Source organism: Carettochelys insculpta, chromosome 22 (assembly GCF_033958435.1).
Source record: "Carettochelys insculpta isolate YL-2023 chromosome 22, ASM3395843v1, whole genome shotgun sequence".
Taxonomy (NCBI): domain Eukaryota; kingdom Metazoa; phylum Chordata; order Testudines; family Carettochelyidae; genus Carettochelys; species Carettochelys insculpta.
In genome coordinates, this window is record NC_134158.1 from 14,381,839 (window position 1) to 14,400,575 (window position 18,737).

The window sequence follows — 18,737 nt, forward strand, 5'->3', positions numbered from 1 at the left end:
CGCGGGTCGCTTCCGGGTCTCCCCACGCCCCACTCCCATGCATCACTTCCGGTCTCACCGCCCTTAGCCGCGCGCTTAGCGTTGCTGTCACTTCCGCCCCTGCGTGCCCCGCGCCGGAAGGGGAGACCCCGCGGCCAGCGGGAGGCGGAGCCTTTTTCCCTGCGGCCGGCGAGCATGGCGGAGCTGAAGGTGAGCGCGGAGCCACCCACCCCCCCCACGCCGCGCTCCCCCCCGGGCGGGGGGAGGGGCTGTGGGGGCTCTAGGGTGGGGGAGGGTAAAGGAAGGGGGGTGCGGGGTCCGGGGGGCCGCGGCGGGGGGGATGGGGGGGCTTTTCGAGGGAGGGAAGCGGGGGGGGGGCTCTCTGGTGGAAGGGGGGACGGGGGGTGGGGCGCTTCTGGGGGGTGTCGTGTAAAGGGCTCGGGGGGTTGTGGGGGCGATGGTAGTTGGGGGACGTGAGTTCCGAACGCCGCCGCCGCGGGGGTCCCTGGTGGCAATGGGGGGGCAGCGCCCCAGTGGGGTCCCGGGGGGGAGCTCCCGTCGCCCCTGAGCCGGGACCCCCCGTGACCCTCTCCCCTCCCCGTCTCCCCCCTCCAGGTTCTGGTGATCGACGGGCGCGGCCACCTCCTGGGGCGCCTCGCGGCTATTGTCGCCAAGCAGGTCCTGCTGGGTGAGTGGCCCTGGGCCCCCCTTGCCTGGCCGCGCTGGGGGTCCGTGACGATGCTGCGTGTCCGCGTTCGAGTCTGGCGGCCAGGAGAACCCCTGGCCCAGCACTGCCCTGTGAGACCGCAGCTGGGGGGCCCCCGGGGGGAGGGGTTTGGGGGGTGGTGGTTGGAGCGGGGGCCTGGGAGCCAGGGCTCCAACTCGAGGTGGGTCTCCTGACTGTGCTGTTAAACTCTTCAGGCTCCTCTGCTGCCCCAGGCCTGCGGCCATGGTGATGGGCTCTGTGCAGGAGCCCAGATAGACCTGGCTCCCCACTCCTGGTCCCTGCCTCATCAGTAAAGACCCCAACTCGGCCGCTGACCCTGCTGGCAGGCCTAGAGCTCAGCAGCTTCGTCTTGGTCCTGTGTGGCCTGGAACCCCCAAGTCTCTGAGCACACTGGGCCTGTGCCTAGCTGGGCACCCCATTCTGCCTGGGCACTAGGCTGCCTCCGCAGTGCTCCAGGTGGTGGTAAGTTTCCTCTCTGCCTCCCCCCTGCCCCAGGTCGCAAGGTGGTGGTCGTGAGATGTGAGGGCATCAATATTTCCGGGAACTTCTACCGCAACAAATGTGAGTACCTTGGCCGAGAACCAGGCTCCAGGGAGCTCTCCCAGTACTTGGAGTGGACTGGGGAGCTGGGAGCCAGGACTCCTAGGTCCTTTCCTCATCACCTTTTCTCTGTCCTGGGTTACCTCACACCAGTTCATCTTCCACTGCTTGTTGCAGACAGAGCTCTCCCCAGGGAGGGCCAGTGGTTTGGAGGCAGAGGGCTGGGTGCTGTATGGACCCCAGTACCTGGATGGCAGCCTTTGGTGCCAAGTGGAGAGGGTCCTGTGCTGACTGGCTCACAAGCTCCCTGTGCTGTCATGGAGCAGAGGGCAATGTGGTAGTGCTGCTCTGCATGCAGCCAGGCAGGCTGCTGGGGCAGCACTCCTCTCTGTCACCTGCCCTCAGCAAGTTGACTTGGCAGGGCTCTGAGGGGCCCCTTGGCCAGGGCTCCCGGCCACATGTGGAACTCAAGATTTGCAGTGCAGAGCTTGTTAGCACAGGGACCAGGAGCTTTGAGCCAAATCCATCTTGAGGGGGGGACGGGGGGGTCAGGTACTGCCCAGAACCAGGTCTAGACCTTCTTCTGCCCCCCAAACAGCCAAGCCTGACCCACTTCCAGCTGCCTTGCTCCCCTGCTTCTGGGGCCAAGACTCACCTGGCCACGTCCCCTCTGTGGGCTCAGCTGCAGAAGGGCCAGGCAGTTGGAGGGCCCCCACCAAACATGCTCCTTTTCCCACCCCAGGCACTGGTGCAGTGCACAGGGAAACTGAGGCACACACTGCACTCCTGCGCAAAAGTCTGTCATAAGCTCAAACAATAGGAGGGGAAATCCCGTCCCAGCCCCTGAAGGAGGGAGGGGAGCTGAGGCCTAGGGAGGGGGTGTTCTCCCCTGCGCTGGGTGGGTGGCAGAGCCTGGGCCCAGGCTGTAGGTGTTTGGCAGGGTTGCTGGCTGGGCCGGGCCGGGGCATGGTGCTGCACGCGCTGACCCTGCTCTGCTCTCATTCCAGTGAAGTACCTGGCTTTCCTTCGCAAGCGCATGAACACCAACCCGTCCCGCGGACCCTACCACTTCCGCGCCCCCAGCCGCATCTTCTGGCGCACGGTGCGAGGTAACAAGCCCCTGTGCCCAGGTGGGCGGGCAGGGGGAGCCAGCGGGACAGACCCCCAGCACAGAGTGTCCCAGCCTGCTCCCAGCCGCTGTTCTCTCCCGCAGGCATGCTGCCCCACAAGACCAAGCGAGGCCAGGCCGCCTTGGAGAGGCTGAAGGTCTTTGATGGGATTCCGCCCCCCTACGACAAGGTGAGAGTGCCCCTGGGGTCGGGGGTGGGGCTGTGGCTGGTCCTGTGTCCATGATGCTTCAATTACCTACATTGTTTGATGCTGGGTGAGAAAAACCTGAACCCTGAGACGCCCCAGGGCTGCTGCCCTGTCCTCTCCCACCCATGCTGTGTGCCTGAGCTTCTCTTCCCCCCCCGCAGCGGAAGCGGATGGTCGTCCCCTCTGCTCTGAAGGTCGTGCGCCTGAAGCCCACACGCAAGGTAGGCCCTTCCCGGGGCAGGGGGCTGAGACCCAATCAAAGGCCCGACTGTCATGGGCTGGGGACTCCTGAAAGCACAACTTTGGAGGCGCTGCTGACCCATAGCGCCAGGTTGTGCGACCTCCTGGCCATGTGATCAGCCCCTTGCTGGGCAGTGCAGGGTTAACCCCTGATACTATCACCACACAACTCCTTGGGCTCTGGTGGGCTGTGGCAGCTGGTGGCCAGTCCAGGGAAAGCCTCCACCCCCAGCTGGCACTCTGCCCTGCCCTCTGCTTGGGAGTTGGTACCTCGGGTGGTCAGTGATGATGCATAGTCGTCTTCGAGTCTAGCGACCATGAGAGAGCATCCTTCATGCACTACCATCTGAGACCTCCCGGGGCGCTGCTCGGCCTGAGGACCCATGGGAAGGGGCTGGGCCCTGGGACTCCAGGGTTCTGGCCTGACTCGCCTCTCCCCTCCCCCTGCAGTTTGCCTTCCTGGGCCGCCTAGCCCACGAGGTGGGTTGGAAGTACCAAGCCATCACCACCACGCTGGAGGAGAAGCGCAAGGAGAAGGCCAAGCTGCATTACAACAAGAAGAAAAAACTGGTGGTGAGAGTCCTGGGGCATCACTGGGCTTCATCCGGCCCCTGCGCCTGAGGGCGGGGGTGGGGGCTGCCTCTCCACCTGGTTGGGGGCACAGCCACCCCTGAGGGGACTGCATCTTGCCCTGTGTGGTAAGCCCTGGCACCCTGCCCTGGAGGTGGCCCTGTTCCTCATTTCCCACCCATCAGTTGGGTCTGGATACGCAGCCAGCTGCCTTCTACCTCCCGGAAGCTGTGAGAGTGCCCTGGGGGGTGGGGCTGTGCATGCAGAATGTATCCCATGGTGCTGAGCAGCAGCCAGGTGGGCTGGAACTTCCCTGGCTCTGCCTGTATGATGGCAGGAGAGGGGGTGGACCTAGTGTGGGGCTCAGGCCAGGTGGTGGGGGGCTCTTCTAGTCTGACCCCCCCCCTCCCCTACTGCATGTCTTGCAGAAACTGCAGAAGCAGGCAGAGAAGAATGTGGAAAGCAAGGTTGCCCGGTACACGGCGGTGCTGAAGCAGTACGGTGTCCTGGTCTGAGCTCTCCAATAAAACAACCCCTCATGTCCACCCAGCCCCTCTCTCTCCGAGCCTGGCTCCGCCAGCCCAGCTGGGCCACACCAGGGCTGGGCCAGGCCCCTTAAAATACCCTCATCGCACCACCTGTGGCCCCAGCTCTGTGTGGCTGCGATGGGAGCCCCTGCGCCCCTTTCCCCACCATGGTGGCAGAAGGCTATGCCCTGGAGGTCTTGGTGTGAGCTGGGGCTTCTGGGTGCTGGTTCTGTGAGGCCCTGGGCCTGCTGGTGTCTCCTCCCCCTTTTTGGGGCATTGCTGTAGGGGCAGCAGGGCTGGGTCTCGCCAGCAGTCAGGTGAGGGTCCCTACCCCCCTGTGGCAGTGCTGCGCAGGTGTGTGCTAGGCCTGCACTAAAACGCCCCATGGTTCTCCTCTCCCCAGGTGCAGAAGTGGGGGGAAATTGTAGGGGTAGGGAGCCAGTGGCTGCCATCCTTGGTGAGAGGGGCCCTGGGGCTGCCCCCCCCATGGTGTGTCTGAGCTGGGCGGGGGGGCTTAAGGGCCAATTTCTTCTGCCATCCCCCAGCTGGTTCGCTCTGGCTGAGGGGGTGTGTCCACTCACTGCTGCCTTGTCTCTGGGGGTTTCCACGACTAGGCAGGTCTCCAAAGGGCCTTGCAAGCTGGGGCAGTCTGAGCTCTGGGGGGGGAGGGCTGGTGGTGGTTTTCTGCTCTGGCCCAGCTCTCCCATGACTGAGCACGATCAGAGTCGGCCCAGCGCTCAGGCTTGGCTAGGCCCCCTCCCAGCATTGCCTGACCTGGGAGCGGCAAAGGCCATGAGCCCCACTATGCTGGCTGGGTCCCTGTCTGGTTGTTGCTGGGTTTTCCTCTACTTGCCTGCAGCTGCTGCCTGTCCGGGGGGTGGGGTGGGGGGGAGGGGTTCTGCTCTGAGTCAGCTGCAGGCTTCTTGGAAGGAACTTCTGCATGGAGCTGGGTTGGGGGTCGGGGGAGCAGGCACTGGTGCCCCGGAGCAGGCTGGGGGGAGGCCGGATGCTAGGGGCTCTTGTGTCTACCTCTTTCTGCCTGCCTTGGGGTTGGGGGGGGTGGCAGCCCTAACCTCAGCTGGGGCTTTCCTACCCCATGCGGGGTGGGGGGTAGTAGTAAGATGGATGGGTCCTGGGTGTGCAGCTCTCCATCCACCAGCAGGCAAAGCTGACGCTGGGCCAGGCAGGACCCTGTTTATTGCAGTGGTGCCAACAGCCAGGCATCCGCTGGCCTGCTCAGCCCTGGGCATCCTCGGCGTAGGTCACCCCCAGCTGCTGCCGCACGTCGTCCAGGATGGAGGCCACGAGCTCACTCTCTGCTAGGCTCATGAGGGGGCTCTCCTTCAGGCCTAGGGAGAGAGATGGCCGTGGGAGCAGGCAGGGCTGTGAGCTTCCCCCTAGCAGGGCCGGGGCCCCCACTTGCCTCCCAGAACAGGGGCAAACTCAGGATAAAACCCTCTAACCACTAGACCCCACTACCCTGGCTCCCAGGTGTAGCCCTCCCTCCCTCCCTGAGCTGGGGAGAGCCCAGGCAGCCGGGTGCGCCGCTGCACCCCGTACCTTGCAGCAGGCACTCCCGCACGTGCTGGGCCTCGTAGCGCAGCCCGGTGCTGTTGGCGAAGTTGAGGGGCTGGGAGGGGGGCGGCAGGGGGCAGTCCTGGCGCTGGCTGTTGACGAACATGGTGGTGGGGGCGTACCAGGGGCAGGGCAGCTAGACGGCGGCAAGGAAGAAAGGGTTAATAATGGGGCACCTTTTCTGCCCCCCCCCGCCCCAAAAAAGCTAGGGAGTGAACCCAGGCGTCCGGGCTCTGCCCCTCGAGCTACAGGCTGAGCCCCGCGGCCCCTCGCACCTTAACGCAGCCCTCGGTGCCGCAGATCAGGGCCTCGCTGGGCACCTCCAGGCGCATGGAGCAGGAGAGGGCGGCCTGGCGCCCGCCCGCGTAGTTCAGGATCACCGAGGCGCTCTCGTCCACCCCTGGGAATGGAGAAATGGCAGCGCCTGGTGCCCCTCCAGCGCGGCCCCGGGTTGGGCCCCTCCCGGGCCGGCCCCCCCAACCCCCCCGGCCGGGGCCCCGTTCCGGGCGCCTCCCCACCAACCGCCCCAGGCCTGCCCCCCCCCCGCCCCCTGGTGCTACCTGCCATTGCTCTTAACCTCACCAGTGCCCCCTGCTTTGCCTAACGATGCCCCATTGCTGCACCTGGGCCTGGCCCCCCCGCCCCTCCGCTATTGCCCCCCCCCACCCAACCAGTGCCCCTGGGTCCCACATGCCCCCACTGGCGCCCCTCCCACCCGCAGGCCCCGCCCCTTACCGCTGGGGTAGAGGAAGCCCGAGGCCACCACGGACTCCGGCCGCTCACCCCCAAAGACCAGGCTGGCGAGCTGGACGCAGTAGCAGCCGATGTCCAGCACGGACCCGCCCCCCAGCTCCTTGCGCACCAGCCGCGGGATGTTCTCCATGGGGTGCCCCACGGCGGCGCAGAGCAGCTTCACCTCCCCCAGTGCGGCCCGGGCCAGCAGCTGGCGGAGCTGCTCCACGAGGGGGAAGAAACGGGTCCAGAACGCCTGGGGGGGGCAGGGATGGGGTCAGCGGGGGGGCTCAGCAGGGGGGCAGGGCTCTGCAGGGGGCGCTGGGCTGCCGGGGTGGGGGGGGGTGCTTAGAAGGGGTTGCCGGGCTGCAGGGGGAGCCAGGCGGGGGGGTGCTGGGCTGGGGGACGGGTTGAGGAGCTCTGCAGGGGGCGCCGTGTGGGTGGGCTCAGCAGGGGGCACCGGGCTGTGCGTGGCACTGCGCAGCAGAGGGGCCTCAGGCTGCGGGGCTCTGGGGGGTGGGGGGTCACTCACCTCCATCAGGAAGACCCCCTGGCTCCGCGCCACCTGCGCCAGCTCCCTCACCTCCGCCGCGTTCATCCCCAGCGGCTTCTCCAGCAGCACCGGCTTCCCGGCCCCCAGGAACAGCCGCCCCACGGGCAGGTGCTCGGGGTGTATGACCCCCACGTAGACCACGTCTGCCAAGGGAGGGGGAGGGGATGGAACCCAGGAGTCCTGACTCCCAGCCCCCTCCCGTCCCATAGCCCACAGAGAACCCAGGAGTCCTGGCTCCAGGTTGCTGCAGCTCTGCCTTTCTCCCTCCCCAGGGCAGTGCCCACAAGTGGGGGGGGGCACCTGCCCCAGTGGCATTGCTGGACACAGATGGCCCCAAAGGGGCCACGCCCTGCACCCGAGCCAGCCCTGGGCGCTGGGTCCCTGGCGACTCACCCACGTCAGGGTCCCTGGCCAGCTCCTCGTAGCTCCCGTAGGCTCGGGGGATCCCGTGTCTGTCAGCGTATTCCTGAGCCCGGGTGATATCACGCGCGGCGATGGCCACCGCCTGGGGGAGGGGTGTGTGTGTGTAAGTGTTAAAGGGGGTGAGACAGCCAGCCTCCCCCGCCCCCCAAAGCCCTGGCAGTGAGCACAGGAGCCCAGCCCAGCCCTAACCACTAGCCCCCACTCCCCTCCCAGAGCCAGGCACAGACCCCAGGAGTCTGGGCTCCCGGCCCACCCAACTCTAACCAGTAGCCCCCCCCCCCCCACCCCCAGCATTCTGCCCCCCCCAGCCCACCTGGTGCTCTGTGGCTGGGAGGGTGCTGAGGGCCACCAGGAAGTCGTGGCTGATCCTGCCGGCCGAGCAGATGCCCCATCGGGTGGCCATGGCCATGGCCCTGGCTCAGGGTAGGCAGCAGCAGCTCTCTGCCTGCTCTGGCGGGTGTCCAGCCCAGCAGCTGAGCAGCTAGCGGGGGGGCGGGGCAGGCGATGGCACCCAGGGCAGTGTGGCGCACCCTGGGCAGGGCCTGGATTCGCCCGCGCAGGGGAGGCGGCTCCCCAGGGCATGGGTGGGGGGTAGAGTGCTCCTCGTGTTAATCGTTCGCACGCACCAGTGCCCAGGTTGGCAGCTCCCACTGCAGCGCCACTGCCCCAGGCCAGACTGAGTCCCTGCCCTGCCCGATGGGGTGTGTGGCATGGGGGGGCCCAGGCTGGGGGGGGTGCCAGGGGTTGAGGGGTGACTAGGGAGTCGCTGGGTCACCAGCACCATGGGAGGTGCAGGACGATGGGGCCCTGTAATTTCCTCCAGTCGGTTGTGATGCAGCTCCCGCCCGCTCAGCCCTTGTCCCAGTGGTCCAGCCCTGCCCCACTGCACCCTGGGGGTGGGGGGGAGCCCTTCAACACGCCCCTCCCCAGATAGCTTCCCCCAGGCGACCGCTGAGGTTTGGGATGTCTGGGTGCTTGCTGGTGCAGGCAGGGCTGCGGGTTGGACAGGATCATGCCCTGAGGGGACCCCCAAGATTCAAGCAGTGCCTGCAGGGGTGAGAACTGGGGGGGCACCCCCCAAACCAGACAACAACCAGCCCCTCCCCTCAGGGGGTCTCGCTTCTGAGTAGATTTTATTTGGATCAAGAATCTGTTACACTCTTGGGGGCGAGGGATGTGGCCCAGCCTCGGCTCCGGGGCAACCCCCGAGAGCAGCCCTGACCCCCCCCTTCCTGGAGGTGGGGGAAACTGAGTCACTACCGATGATGGGTGCAGCTGCTGTCAGGGCATGGTCTGTGAGAGGGGAAAGGTCAGGCTACGGGTCAGAGGTAATGGGCAGGAAGGGACTGAGGCAAAGGATGACACAGCACAGTCAAAGGTGACAAGTCAAGGGTCAGAGGTCGAGTGCCCAAAGAAGCAAAGAAGCTGGGGAGGTCAAAGGGCAAGAATGACATCAGAGGCTCTGCAGGCAGAGTGGTACGTGGTCAAAGGTTAAAGTTCAGGACTCAGGCTGGGGGAAGTCAGCCTGTGAAGCGGGGATTGGAGGTCGGGGGTTATGTCAGAGGTCAGGGGGGTCAGAGGTCACATGGTCGGAGGTCGCGGGGCTACTCGCAGGCGAGCTTCCCATCGAAGCTGGAGAGGCAGACGGCGAAGGCCTGCAGGGCGCACAGGGGGGCGCGGTAATCCATGGTGAAGACGTCAGGAGCCACCCGGCCAAACTGCAGCACGATGTGCTCGGCTGGGGGGAGGGGAGTCAGCGTATGGGGAACAGCCCCCCCGAATCTGCCCATTTCTGCCCCCTCAATTGCCATCCCTGCCCCTGAAACCCCCAAGCCCCGCCCCAGATCCTGCAAGCCCTGCCCCAAAGCCCCTGATCCCCGCCCCACATCCTGCAAGACCCACCCCCAACCCCTGATCCTCGCTGGACATCCCCCAAGCCCCGCCCCAAAACCCCTGAGCCCCACCCCACATCCCCTGAGCCTCACCCCCAAAACCTCTGATCTACTCCCACAGCCTCACTCAACACCCCTGATCTGCGTCAGTCCACTCAAACTGCAGCTTCATGCACTCAGCCGGAGCACTGGCGGGATTTATGGGGGGTGCAGTGATGCCCCCAAATCCAGCCCCCCAACCCAGTCCTACCCCTCCAACACACCCTCACATCCCAGGGGGAGAGATGGGGGCACCCCTGACCACTCCCTCGGCCTCCTCTCTGCCCCTGCTGCCGGCCTGACTGCACCCACGTCCCCCTGCTCACGGTCGTGCTCGGGGACGAGCTGGAAGTTCTTGACGGAGGCCTGGGTCACGCGCCCGTGGAAGTTGAGCACGTAGGACTGGCTCTGCTCATTCCAGGTTGGTGCCTTGTTCTGCAGCACCAGCAGGTTCTGGAGGTTCCCGTTCTGGAACCGGCTCAGCAGGGTCTCATGTTCCTAGAAAAGGAATCAGTGATCAGTGCTGCGAGCTCCCCCCCGGCAGTGCCCTGGCTGGGGTTCCCAGCGCTGCGAGCTTCACCCCCGGCAGTGCCCTGGCTGGGGTTCCCAGTGCTGCGAGCTTCCCCCCCGGCAGTGCCCTGGCTGGGGTTCCCCAGCAGCCTCACATTTTTTGGGCGGATGCTGATTCTCTCGTTGTCATCGTTCATCCCGGGGATGATCACAGTCATTTTTCGGGGTCCCCTGAACCCCAATACATTGGTTTCCTGCAGTAAGGAGAATGTATGACCCATCATCCCCCAGCCACACACCTGTCTTGATCCCTCCCCATCTCCATGACAGTGGCCGGCTAGGAACCCCAGTGCTGTGAGCTTCCATACAGCAGTGCCCGAGCTAGGGACCTTGGTGCTGTGAGCTTCCCCCAACAGTGCCCCAGCTGGGGACACTGGCACCCCAAGCTTCCCCACAGCAGTGCCCAAGCCAGGGACGTTGGTGTTGGGAGCTTCCCCCAGCGGTGCCCCAGATCCAAGATTTTCTCACGTAGCAGATGGCCGCCAGCTCCTGCCGGAGGTGGGCGGTTTCGGGGACGAAGGGTTTCTTATCCGGGTTGGTCCCGTTATCGAACACGGTGAACCTGGTGCCCAGCAGGTTGGACCTGCGGGAGAGGAGAGAGGCCGTTTGACAGGGCCCACTCGCCAGGGCGCCCCTGCGACCCCCTCTGGGGACCAATGGGGGTACCCAGGCCCCTGGCCCGGGGAAGAGGCGGACCCACCTGACCTTGCCGATGAAGCCGGCCCCGTCCCTGGACAGGTCAATGGGGTCAAGGGAAATGAGGTAATTGGAGGTTTTGCTTTTCTTCCTCTTTCGGCCAGACATCAGAAACAGCTGAGAGGGAGGAAAGTGAACATCCACCGCGGCGTGTGCCCCAGGGTGCCCCTTCCCCTGGCCTCCGCCCCACGGCGCCCCCTTCCCCCCAGTCTGCGCCCATGGTGCCCCCTCCCCCCTCGCCTATGCCCCATGGCGTCCTCTCCTCCCCTCTCCCCAGCCTGTGCCCCACAGCCCCCTCCCCTGCTGTGGGGACCCTGGTACCTTCCTGCCCTGCTCCCTCTCCAGGTGGAGGTAGTAGAAGGGGAAGACGCCCTTGTCCACCCCCTTGCGATCCCGGCTGATGCGGCACTGGACGGTCACCCCTGGGGGCGCTGGGCGAAGCACGAACCCCTCCAGCTCCTCCGGCTGCAGCAGCCATGGGGGCCCCGGCACCTCCTCTGGCAGCTGTGAGGAGGTGTCAGCGTTGAGGGGGGGTGGAGCAAGAGGCCAGGCTGGGGGGGGAGGTGTCAGTGCTGGCGGGGAATGAGAGGCCGGGGGACTTGGAAGCCAGGTGCCAGTGGGAAATACCCATGGCAGATCCTTGTGCAGGGGTTGTGTGCAGGGCATGGGGCCTCGTGCAAAGAGGTGCAAGGAGCTGCCCCAGTGCTGTGAGCTGGGCACTGCCAGCTCCCCTGGCCCTTACTCTGGGGGTGTCAGCCCATGACGGGGGCTCCAGGGTTCTGCCGAGGACATCTGGGTCTCCCTCCTCCTCCTCGCTCCCGCTGGGGCTGCTGAGAGACCCTGGGGGCAGATGAGGCGAAGGTCAGAGACCAACCCAGGGCCCTCCCTCCCCAGAGTCCTGTCCCACCCACTGGGGGACCCCACCACACCCCATATCCCACAATCCTTTGCCCGGCCCCTCGCCCTCACCTTGGCTGGGCGGCTTCCTGTCCTGCCTCCTCTTGAAGGGGGAGGGGAGCACGGTGGGATCTGGGGACAGTGGCCCCTCCCCCTCTGAGTCCCACTCCTGGCCCAGCTCCCAGCCGGCAGCACCAGCCTCCAGGGGCACGTCTCCGTCGCTGCTGTCCTGTGACTCTGGGGTGGGTGGGGGAGTCAGTGCTGGAGAACCACCCCCGCCTTGCACGAAACCTGCCTGTGTCTGCTCGTGCCCTACAGCGGTGCCCTGCTTTGCACACCTGTTGCACGAGGGCTGCACTCTCCAGGCTCACCATCCCACCTGCCCCCACCCCAGCCCAGCAGCACCCCACCTCTGAACTCCACGATGACGGAGGGGACTTGCTCCCTTTGCGCAGGCAATGGGGCCTCTGGCTTCGCACCCCGGGGGCGTTGGGCATCACCACGGCCAGCTGTTGGGGCAGAGTGTGGGGGGGAGGGGGACTGTCAATAGTGTGATGCCTGGATCATGGTGACAACAGTTGCCTGGCAATGAGTGGTGCCCACTGCATGGCAACAGTTGCACAGTAACAAAACTGCACACATCAGGGGCTGGCAATGGTTGCATGGCAACTGTTGCCTGGCAACTTGGGCCTGGACTGGCCTGGCTCCCCCGCACCCCATTTCCTGCTTACCGGCTCTCTGCTTGGCTGGCCAGCCCTTGCGTGTGGAGCTGGGCGCTGACCTCGCCCTGTTGACCGGCCATGTGTCCTCCAGGACAGCCTCTTCTAGCTCCGTGTCGGAGGCATCTGGCAGGGGAAGCAGAGAGTGAGGGGGCAGGTGGGGGAGGGGACCAGCCCCACCCCAGGGCTCCCCCTCCCCATTACCTGTGGCTGGTCGCTGGGGCTCCCCCCGTGCTCGGGCGCCCCTGTCCAGGTGCACAGAGCTGCGCCAGGCATCGGCGGCGCGATGGGCCTCAGGGACAGACTCCACCAGGAAGGGGTTGCTGGTTCCTAGGGTCAGATAGAGTCCATTTCACCTGAACTGCTGGGGGCAGGGCCTGGGATTGCAAGCCCCGCCACAGCAGACAAGCCCCAGCCCTACTGATTTCCCATTGGCTGAGACAAGGGGTGCTCGGCCATGCTGCAGCCAGGGGTGGTGGGGCCCAGTGGGCGTCAGCTGCGCACCCTACTGCCACCCCCCAGCGGCTGGCTTGCAGCACTTCTGCAGGCACATTGCCAGTGGGAGGGGCATCATTTTGGAAGCCCTGCCCACAAGCTGTAAGCTACACCCCTCCCCAGTTTTGGCAGAGGGTGGGGGCACCGTTCCATCTGTCCATCACAGGCCACCTGCCAGTGGGTGGAGCAAAACTGTTATCAGCCCCGCCTACAGACAGGCTGTGATGAAGTGGGGGATACCTGTGTGTGTGTGAGTGGCTCACAGAGGGTGTGGGGCTCCTGCTGAGGGTAACCTTGACAACCAGGTAACACCTTTGTACTGCAGACAAAGGAGAAGGTGGAGCCTGAGGGGTTTGAATTGGAACTGAGAGTTGAAAGCAGTTAGTCTGGGCTGGGAGAGAGAGACAAAGGAGGGGGCAAGGCCCCGGCTCTGGGGGCCCCTCGGGGCCTCCTCTCCCCAACATGGATTGGACTGGCTGTCTCTGCCTGCTGCACTGACTCCTCTGTACGATGCTGTGTCCTGTCGGCTAATAAACCCGCTGTTCTCCTGCTAAGTGAGAGACTCTCCTGCCTGCGGCCGGGGTGCAGAGCTTGGGGGACCCCAGAACCCCATCACACTGGTGTCAGGAGTGGGATGTTCTGCACCCCGAGGATGGAGCATCCAGCAGTAAGTGACCGGGGCCCCGGAAGAAGTGGGGCCTGCGAGACCCAGGTGTGCTGAAGGGCAGTGAGGTGCAGTTCCCCAAGGCGGAGGGGCCTGCGGCCGAACCCAAGCAACTGCGGTCGTGGTCCTCGAGAGGGGGTGTCACACCCGAGAAGGGGTTACTCCTGGGAATCTGTTGGAGTCGGTCCCAGAAGGTGGAGGGGCCGAGAGCCCAACCCCCAGGAACAAGTGACCCCTGAGGAGGCTGACGCTGAATGAGTTCTTCCCAAGACAGTGTGCTCATGGTCCCTGAGAGCGGGCGTCGCACTGAAGAAGGGGTTCCACTGGGAGTCTGTTGGAGTCGGTCCCAGAGGGCGGAGGGGCCTACAGCCTAACCCCGGGCAGCTTGTGACCCGCAAGAAGCCTGGCACACTAAAGGGATTCTTCCAGGAATCGTGGGGTGCAGAGGGCATCAGCCTGAGAGCCTGCAACCATGCTCAGCAACTCCGCTGTGAAGTGGCAGCACCTGGAAACCGAATCGAGATTAAAGAAGCTGGACAAGGCAGCGTGGATGTGCAGTGGCGGAGCTAAGGGCTGGGGAGAATCCTGCAGAGGTGAGCCCGGATTGGGGCAGGGAACCCTGGACTGCCTGGAGCTCTGAACCGAGTGGCCTGCCGCAGCTCAAGGAGGGAAGGAGCAATTCCAACCCATCATCTACTAGTGGCCAAGACAGACCTGCGAAAAGTTTTCCAGGCCTGGGCCGAGGAAGGTGCCTGTGTGTCTGTGCAGGAAAGCAGCTTGTCCACTGGGAATGGCAAGTTGTCTGTGAGAGAAGCTGCTCCACCTTCTGTGTGTGTGTGAAGACCAGCCGGGGGGCTGGGACAAAGGAGAAAGTGTCTCCCATTGTCTGTCTGTGTTGAACAGCAGCAGCAGCCTGGGGAGAGAGCAGAGCCTGCGTTTGGAAAAGGTGCCAATGAGAAAACTAGCCCATTGTCTGAGGAAGATTCCCCAGCCTGGGGTGGCTGGAGAAGGATCCACCAGAAAAGAGCATTCCAGGTGTGTCTCTGAATCCAGCCATGGGGGCTGGAGCAGAGGGAATGGCTCTGGGATGGGCAGTGGTGTCCCTAATAAGGACACTGGTCCTTGGTGCAAAAAAAGTGCTTCTGCTTCTGGGGAAGTGAATCCTTTGCCTGAGCCTGTGGGGGCTCAAGATGGAGCCAAGATCCCAGAGCTGGATCTGAGGGCAGCTGAAGCCCAAATGGGAAGTGGGCCTGCCTCTGTGTCTCTCAGGGGGGATGATGCTTTAACGTGGTCTAATCCAGTTAGTATCATCAGGGAATCCCAGAGACCAGACGATTCTGGTACTTGTTCTTTGCCTAATGCTGAGGTGTTACTGGGAGAGGGTGAGAGGACTCTGTCCTACCAGAGTCATCCTCTCGCCAGGACACAAGAACAGACAGGCAATGGAGTTACGCTAACTGATGAAGATAAAGGAGCTGGTAGCAAAAGGGAGGAAAGGGTCCCTAACCGTCTGTCCGGTGGTACTGGCTGTCTGCCTGAAGGGGGATTACGTGGGAATCTGCCTGATGGGCCAGAAGTGATCCTGGGTTTAGGTGAAACCCAGGAGCTGGTTGTGGCTCAAGGGAGCAGTGCCCCTGTGGAGCCAGACAGGGGTAAGTTATTGTTTGGGGAAGCTCTTAAGGAAAAAAATTTCCCTGAAACTTTTCCTGACCCGTCTGTGGGGACTGCAGAAAATGGGAGTGAGGTGGAGGAGAGTAAACAGGAAAGGTGCTTGTCTGTAAGCACCAGAGCAACCCTTTGCCTGGGGAGAAGTTTGTTTCAGCTCCTGATGGCCAGGACCTGCCTGAGTGTGAAACCACTGGCTGTGCTCTGGAAGGGTCCAAAGCAGGCAGTGTAAAAGTTTCTCAGGAATTGGAAGTTGGTGCAAGTAAAGTAAAAACTATCAGGGAATGTAAGCAGCCCTGCGAAAACCAAATAAAACAGCTGCACAGTCAGTCTCTGTAGGATGCAGGAGAGCGCCAGCAATTCCCCATCTCCAAATGGTGGAAACACTCATATTCTCATACTGGACTCCACTTCTGATTCCATGGGGAGGCAGTAGTTGGAGGTGGAAGGACAAAGGAGCTTTGGGCCTGGTGGGCCAGTAAGGGATAAACAGGAATTCCTTCATGTGGATTCTGCGTCTGGAACTCACAAAACAACTCTCAAAAAGCAGTTTGGTTTGCAAATTTCCAGACTGGTGGGGGGGGCCATCTCCCTGAAATCATCAATGGCCCAGCTCTTGTTAAAAAAGAGGGCACAGCCAGAAAAATCAAATTTCCACCCCAGGGGGCAAAAGAGAAGATTAGAACTTAATGGTGCTAAGAAAGGCCTCAGCCATTTATCCCCAAAATACCAGATTCTCAAGGAGGTTACACAAAAGTTGTGGTCTACCAAAGAGCAACGTAAATGTACAGTTGCAATGGGTTTGTTCTGTTACTCACGCTAACTGCTGTAACCAAGGGGTGCTGCTATCAAAAGCTGTAGAATTGTACCATGCACTAAATGTTTAAAAAGAGCCATGTAACATAATAACATTAATGTAAAAGCATAAATTGTATGTTAAAGGAGTCTGTAACTCTAAAATGTCACCATTGTTCCCTGTAACTAGTCTTGCAACCTCTCACATGAGGAGGAACATTCCAAACCTATTGTGTGGCATGGAAGGGAAAACTAAGGCACACAGCCATTGTGGTGGTCTGGCTAAATGCCAAGGATGGAAGCATTTGTACCTTCCGTTACTGGACTGTAACTGAATTCCAAACATTGGCTGGAGCAGCTGTATGGACTGGTGGTCAGATGGGGCAGGACCCAGACCACAAAAGACCTGTTTAATCTGTTGGTGCTGCAGCATCTGTATGGGCTCTGCCCGCCCGACTTAAAAAAGTGGCTGATGGACCAGAGACCAAAGCCAGGAGACCAACCAACCCAAGGAAACTAAAGGAACTTGCCCGGCTGCATCACATGAAAAGGGCCAAGACCAAGCTCCTGACTTGGAGCCTCCCCCAGCAGGACTATGATGTGGAGGTGGTGCACATCGAGGGGAGAACAGAGGGTACAGCCAATGCCCTGTCACAAGGGGAGAGCCCCGAACTTCCCCAGGTCACCAGTTGAGTGACCCCGCTCAGTTCGGTCTGGAAGGGGGGAGAGATGTGATGAAGTGGGGGATACCTGTGTGTGTGTGAGTGGCTCACAGAGGGTGTGGGGCTCCTGCTGAGGGTAACCTTGACAACCAGGTAACACCTTTGTACTGCAGACAAAGGAGAAGGTGGAGCCTGAGGGGTTTGAATTGAAACTGAGAGTTGAAAGCAGTTAGTCTGGGCTGGGAGAGAGAGACAAAGGAGGGGGCAAGGCCCCGGCTCTGGGGGCCCCTCGGGGCCTCCTCTCCCCAACATGGATTGGACTGGCTGTCTCTGCCTGCTGCACTGACTCCTCTGTACGATGCTGTGTCCTGTCGGCTAATAAACCCGCTGTTCTCCTGCTAAGTGAGAGACTCTCCTGCCTGCGGCCGGGGTGCAGAGCTTGGGGGACCCCAGAACCCCATCACACAGGCCACGCCCCATAGGCCACGCCCTTTCTCTTTTTTCCAAAGACAGCAGCCTGCACTACTGTTGGTAGAGGTGGGGCTAAATGCCTGGAAGCCCCGCCCACTACCAGCAAGCCCCACCCTAAGAAGACCTACCTCATCCACCTCTCCTGTCTGTCAAAGGTTATACCAGGACAGCCACGCCCTCTCCTGTGGGTGGGGCCTGTGTTTTGAAAGCCCCTCCCCAGCTCACAAACCTCACCCCCATAGACAAGCCACAGCCCTCTCATGCTTTTTTCAGGCAGACTGTCAAACCAGGGATGGTGTTCCCTCTGGTAGAGGGCGGGGCCTGTTCTGGAAGCCACACCCTTAATTGATGAGCCAGAGCCCTACCCTGGGCTTGGACCAGGGTAAGACCCGCCTCCAACATGACCCGACTGCTGGCCTATCAGCCCTGAGCCCTGCCCACCAGCGAAGCAACAGGGCTGAGACCAGGGAGGAACTCGTTACATGGGTAGGATGGCCCCCGCTGCCCCTCACCATTGCACAGGCTGTGCTCACTGCAGGACTCCATCAGGGGGGTGCGCTCCTCAGGTCGGCGCCCCCGGCGGCCCGTCCCCCTGGCGTCGGGGTTGGCCTGGACCATGAGCGGCTCCTGGCGTTTGCGGCGCTGCTTCTTCTCAAAGAGGCGGCGCTGAGGGCAGGAAAGGAGAACAGGTCCTGGCAGCACTGCCCTGGGAGTTTCTCCCCACAGGGATTCTGCTCGGCCCAGACCCCCTCGAGTCCAGGGTCCTGGGGGAGCAGGGGAGAGGGCCCCGATCCCAGAGTCCTGGGGGTGGCACTGCCTCTGGCACCTACCTGCAGCTCCAGCTTCTGCTGCCGCAGGGAGGTGGGCTCCTCGCCCAGGCAGCTGGAAGAGACAGAGGCAGGGAAGTCGGGTGGTGAGGCGGGGCAGGAGGGCAAGCGGCGGTAGGAGTTCCAGGCCATCCTGCCGCCAGCCATACACCCAGGGCCGCCCCACCCTGGCCAGACCTGGGGATGGCAGCAGTAGGGAGTGTGGGGGTTCCGATCGCCATGGTGCCAGGGTCTGTGACATCATAGATGCCCCTGTCATGCAGCGGAGGGGGTACATGGGGTGGGGGGCTGGGCACACAGGGACCTCTGGGCCCAGTGCTGGGACATGGTCCCTCTGGGTGGGGGGCTGGGTACATGGGGACCCCCAGCCTGGGGCTGGGACATGGCCCTGCTAGGGTGGGGGGCTGGGTACACAGGGACCCCCTGGCTCAGGGCTGGGACACAGCCCCCTTGGGGTGGGGTCTGAGTATTTGGGGAGGCCCAAAACAGGGGGAGTCTGGGGGCTGGGATGAAGGAGAAGGGAACAGGGAAGCTAAGGGCCCAGAGTGGAGACCCTGAGCTTGGGAGTCCAGCAGGTGGAGAAGGGGAAATGAAGGAAGCAACAGCTGCTAACTAGCCCCCCCACCAATAAAGCAGGATTAGCTCGTTAGGGATTAATGAGGCCTAGAAGGGCTGAGGGCTCACGCCCTGCTACAAACACAGCCCCCCCCAATGCTCCCCCCCCCCCGGCTCACGTGTCTCCCCACCCCTGGGTGTTCATGCTGCGATGGTGGCTGGACTCTGGCTGGGCCTGGAGGTGGAAAGAGAAATCCAGTGAGTGCCACAGGCCTCCCTGGCCACAGAGAGGGAAACTGAGGCACGGGACCCAGGCAAACTTATTCAGAGTTTCCCTTTGCATACACACAAGTCCTGGCTCCCAGCCACCCCACCACTACCGCTAGACTCTCCTCCCCTCCCAGAGGGAGGAGAGAACCCAGGAGACCTGGCTGCCAGCCCCCAGGTCATTCTGGCTGGCAGTCTTCACAGCTCAGGGATAGGGGACCCCCACATCCCCCCACCTGTCCCAGACCTGTCAGTGGCCACAGAGCAGACGACTGGCTCCAGGTCTGGCTCCGGCGCTGGGTCCAGCAGGTCTGGCCTGTGGGGGATGAGCTCTGACACC

General features: G+C 63.1%; 3 protein-coding genes and 2 non-coding genes across 5 annotated transcripts; 3 read left to right on the top strand and 2 right to left on the bottom strand.

Annotated features, from left to right (window-relative positions):
* Positions 1–110: 110 nt before the first annotated feature.
* Positions 111–3,918, top strand: RPL13A (ribosomal protein L13a). Its single transcript, XM_075016274.1, has 8 exons — positions 111–189; positions 595–667; positions 1,202–1,267; positions 2,254–2,355; positions 2,460–2,545; positions 2,725–2,784; positions 3,254–3,376; positions 3,802–3,918. The coding sequence occupies exons 1-8, from the start codon at positions 175–177 to the stop codon at positions 3,886–3,888; spliced, it is 612 nt and encodes a 203-aa protein (XP_074872375.1). The 5' UTR covers positions 111–174; the 3' UTR covers positions 3,889–3,918.
* LOC142025365 (small nucleolar RNA SNORD34) lies at positions 2,590–2,658 on the top strand. The gene has a single exon (XR_012648635.1). It is a non-coding gene; the product is annotated as a small nucleolar RNA SNORD34 (small nucleolar RNA).
* On the top strand, positions 3,079–3,159 carry LOC142025364 (small nucleolar RNA Z195/SNORD33/SNORD32 family). The gene has a single exon (XR_012648634.1). It is a non-coding gene; the product is annotated as a small nucleolar RNA Z195/SNORD33/SNORD32 family (small nucleolar RNA).
* Positions 3,919–5,088: 1,170 nt separating the features above from the next.
* LOC142024488 (trans-1,2-dihydrobenzene-1,2-diol dehydrogenase-like) lies at positions 5,089–7,640 on the bottom strand. Its single transcript, XM_075016543.1, has 7 exons — positions 7,497–7,640; positions 7,154–7,265; positions 6,740–6,903; positions 6,211–6,463; positions 5,751–5,875; positions 5,461–5,611; positions 5,089–5,249 (listed from the first exon to the last, which is right to left on the bottom strand). The coding sequence occupies exons 1-7, from the start codon at positions 7,590–7,592 to the stop codon at positions 5,137–5,139; spliced, it is 1,014 nt and encodes a 337-aa protein (XP_074872644.1). The 5' UTR covers positions 7,593–7,640; the 3' UTR covers positions 5,089–5,136.
* Positions 7,641–8,787: 1,147 nt separating this feature from the next.
* Positions 8,788–17,707, bottom strand: TULP2 (TUB like protein 2). Its single transcript, XM_075017890.1, has 13 exons — positions 17,579–17,707; positions 17,261–17,414; positions 12,201–12,326; positions 12,009–12,122; positions 11,688–11,786; positions 11,350–11,514; positions 11,123–11,220; positions 10,702–10,884; positions 10,385–10,497; positions 10,153–10,267; positions 9,780–9,878; positions 9,441–9,612; positions 8,788–8,921 (listed from the first exon to the last, which is right to left on the bottom strand). The coding sequence occupies exons 1-13, from the start codon at positions 17,705–17,707 to the stop codon at positions 8,788–8,790; spliced, it is 1,701 nt and encodes a 566-aa protein (XP_074873991.1).
* Positions 17,708–18,737: the final 1,030 nt, after the last annotated feature.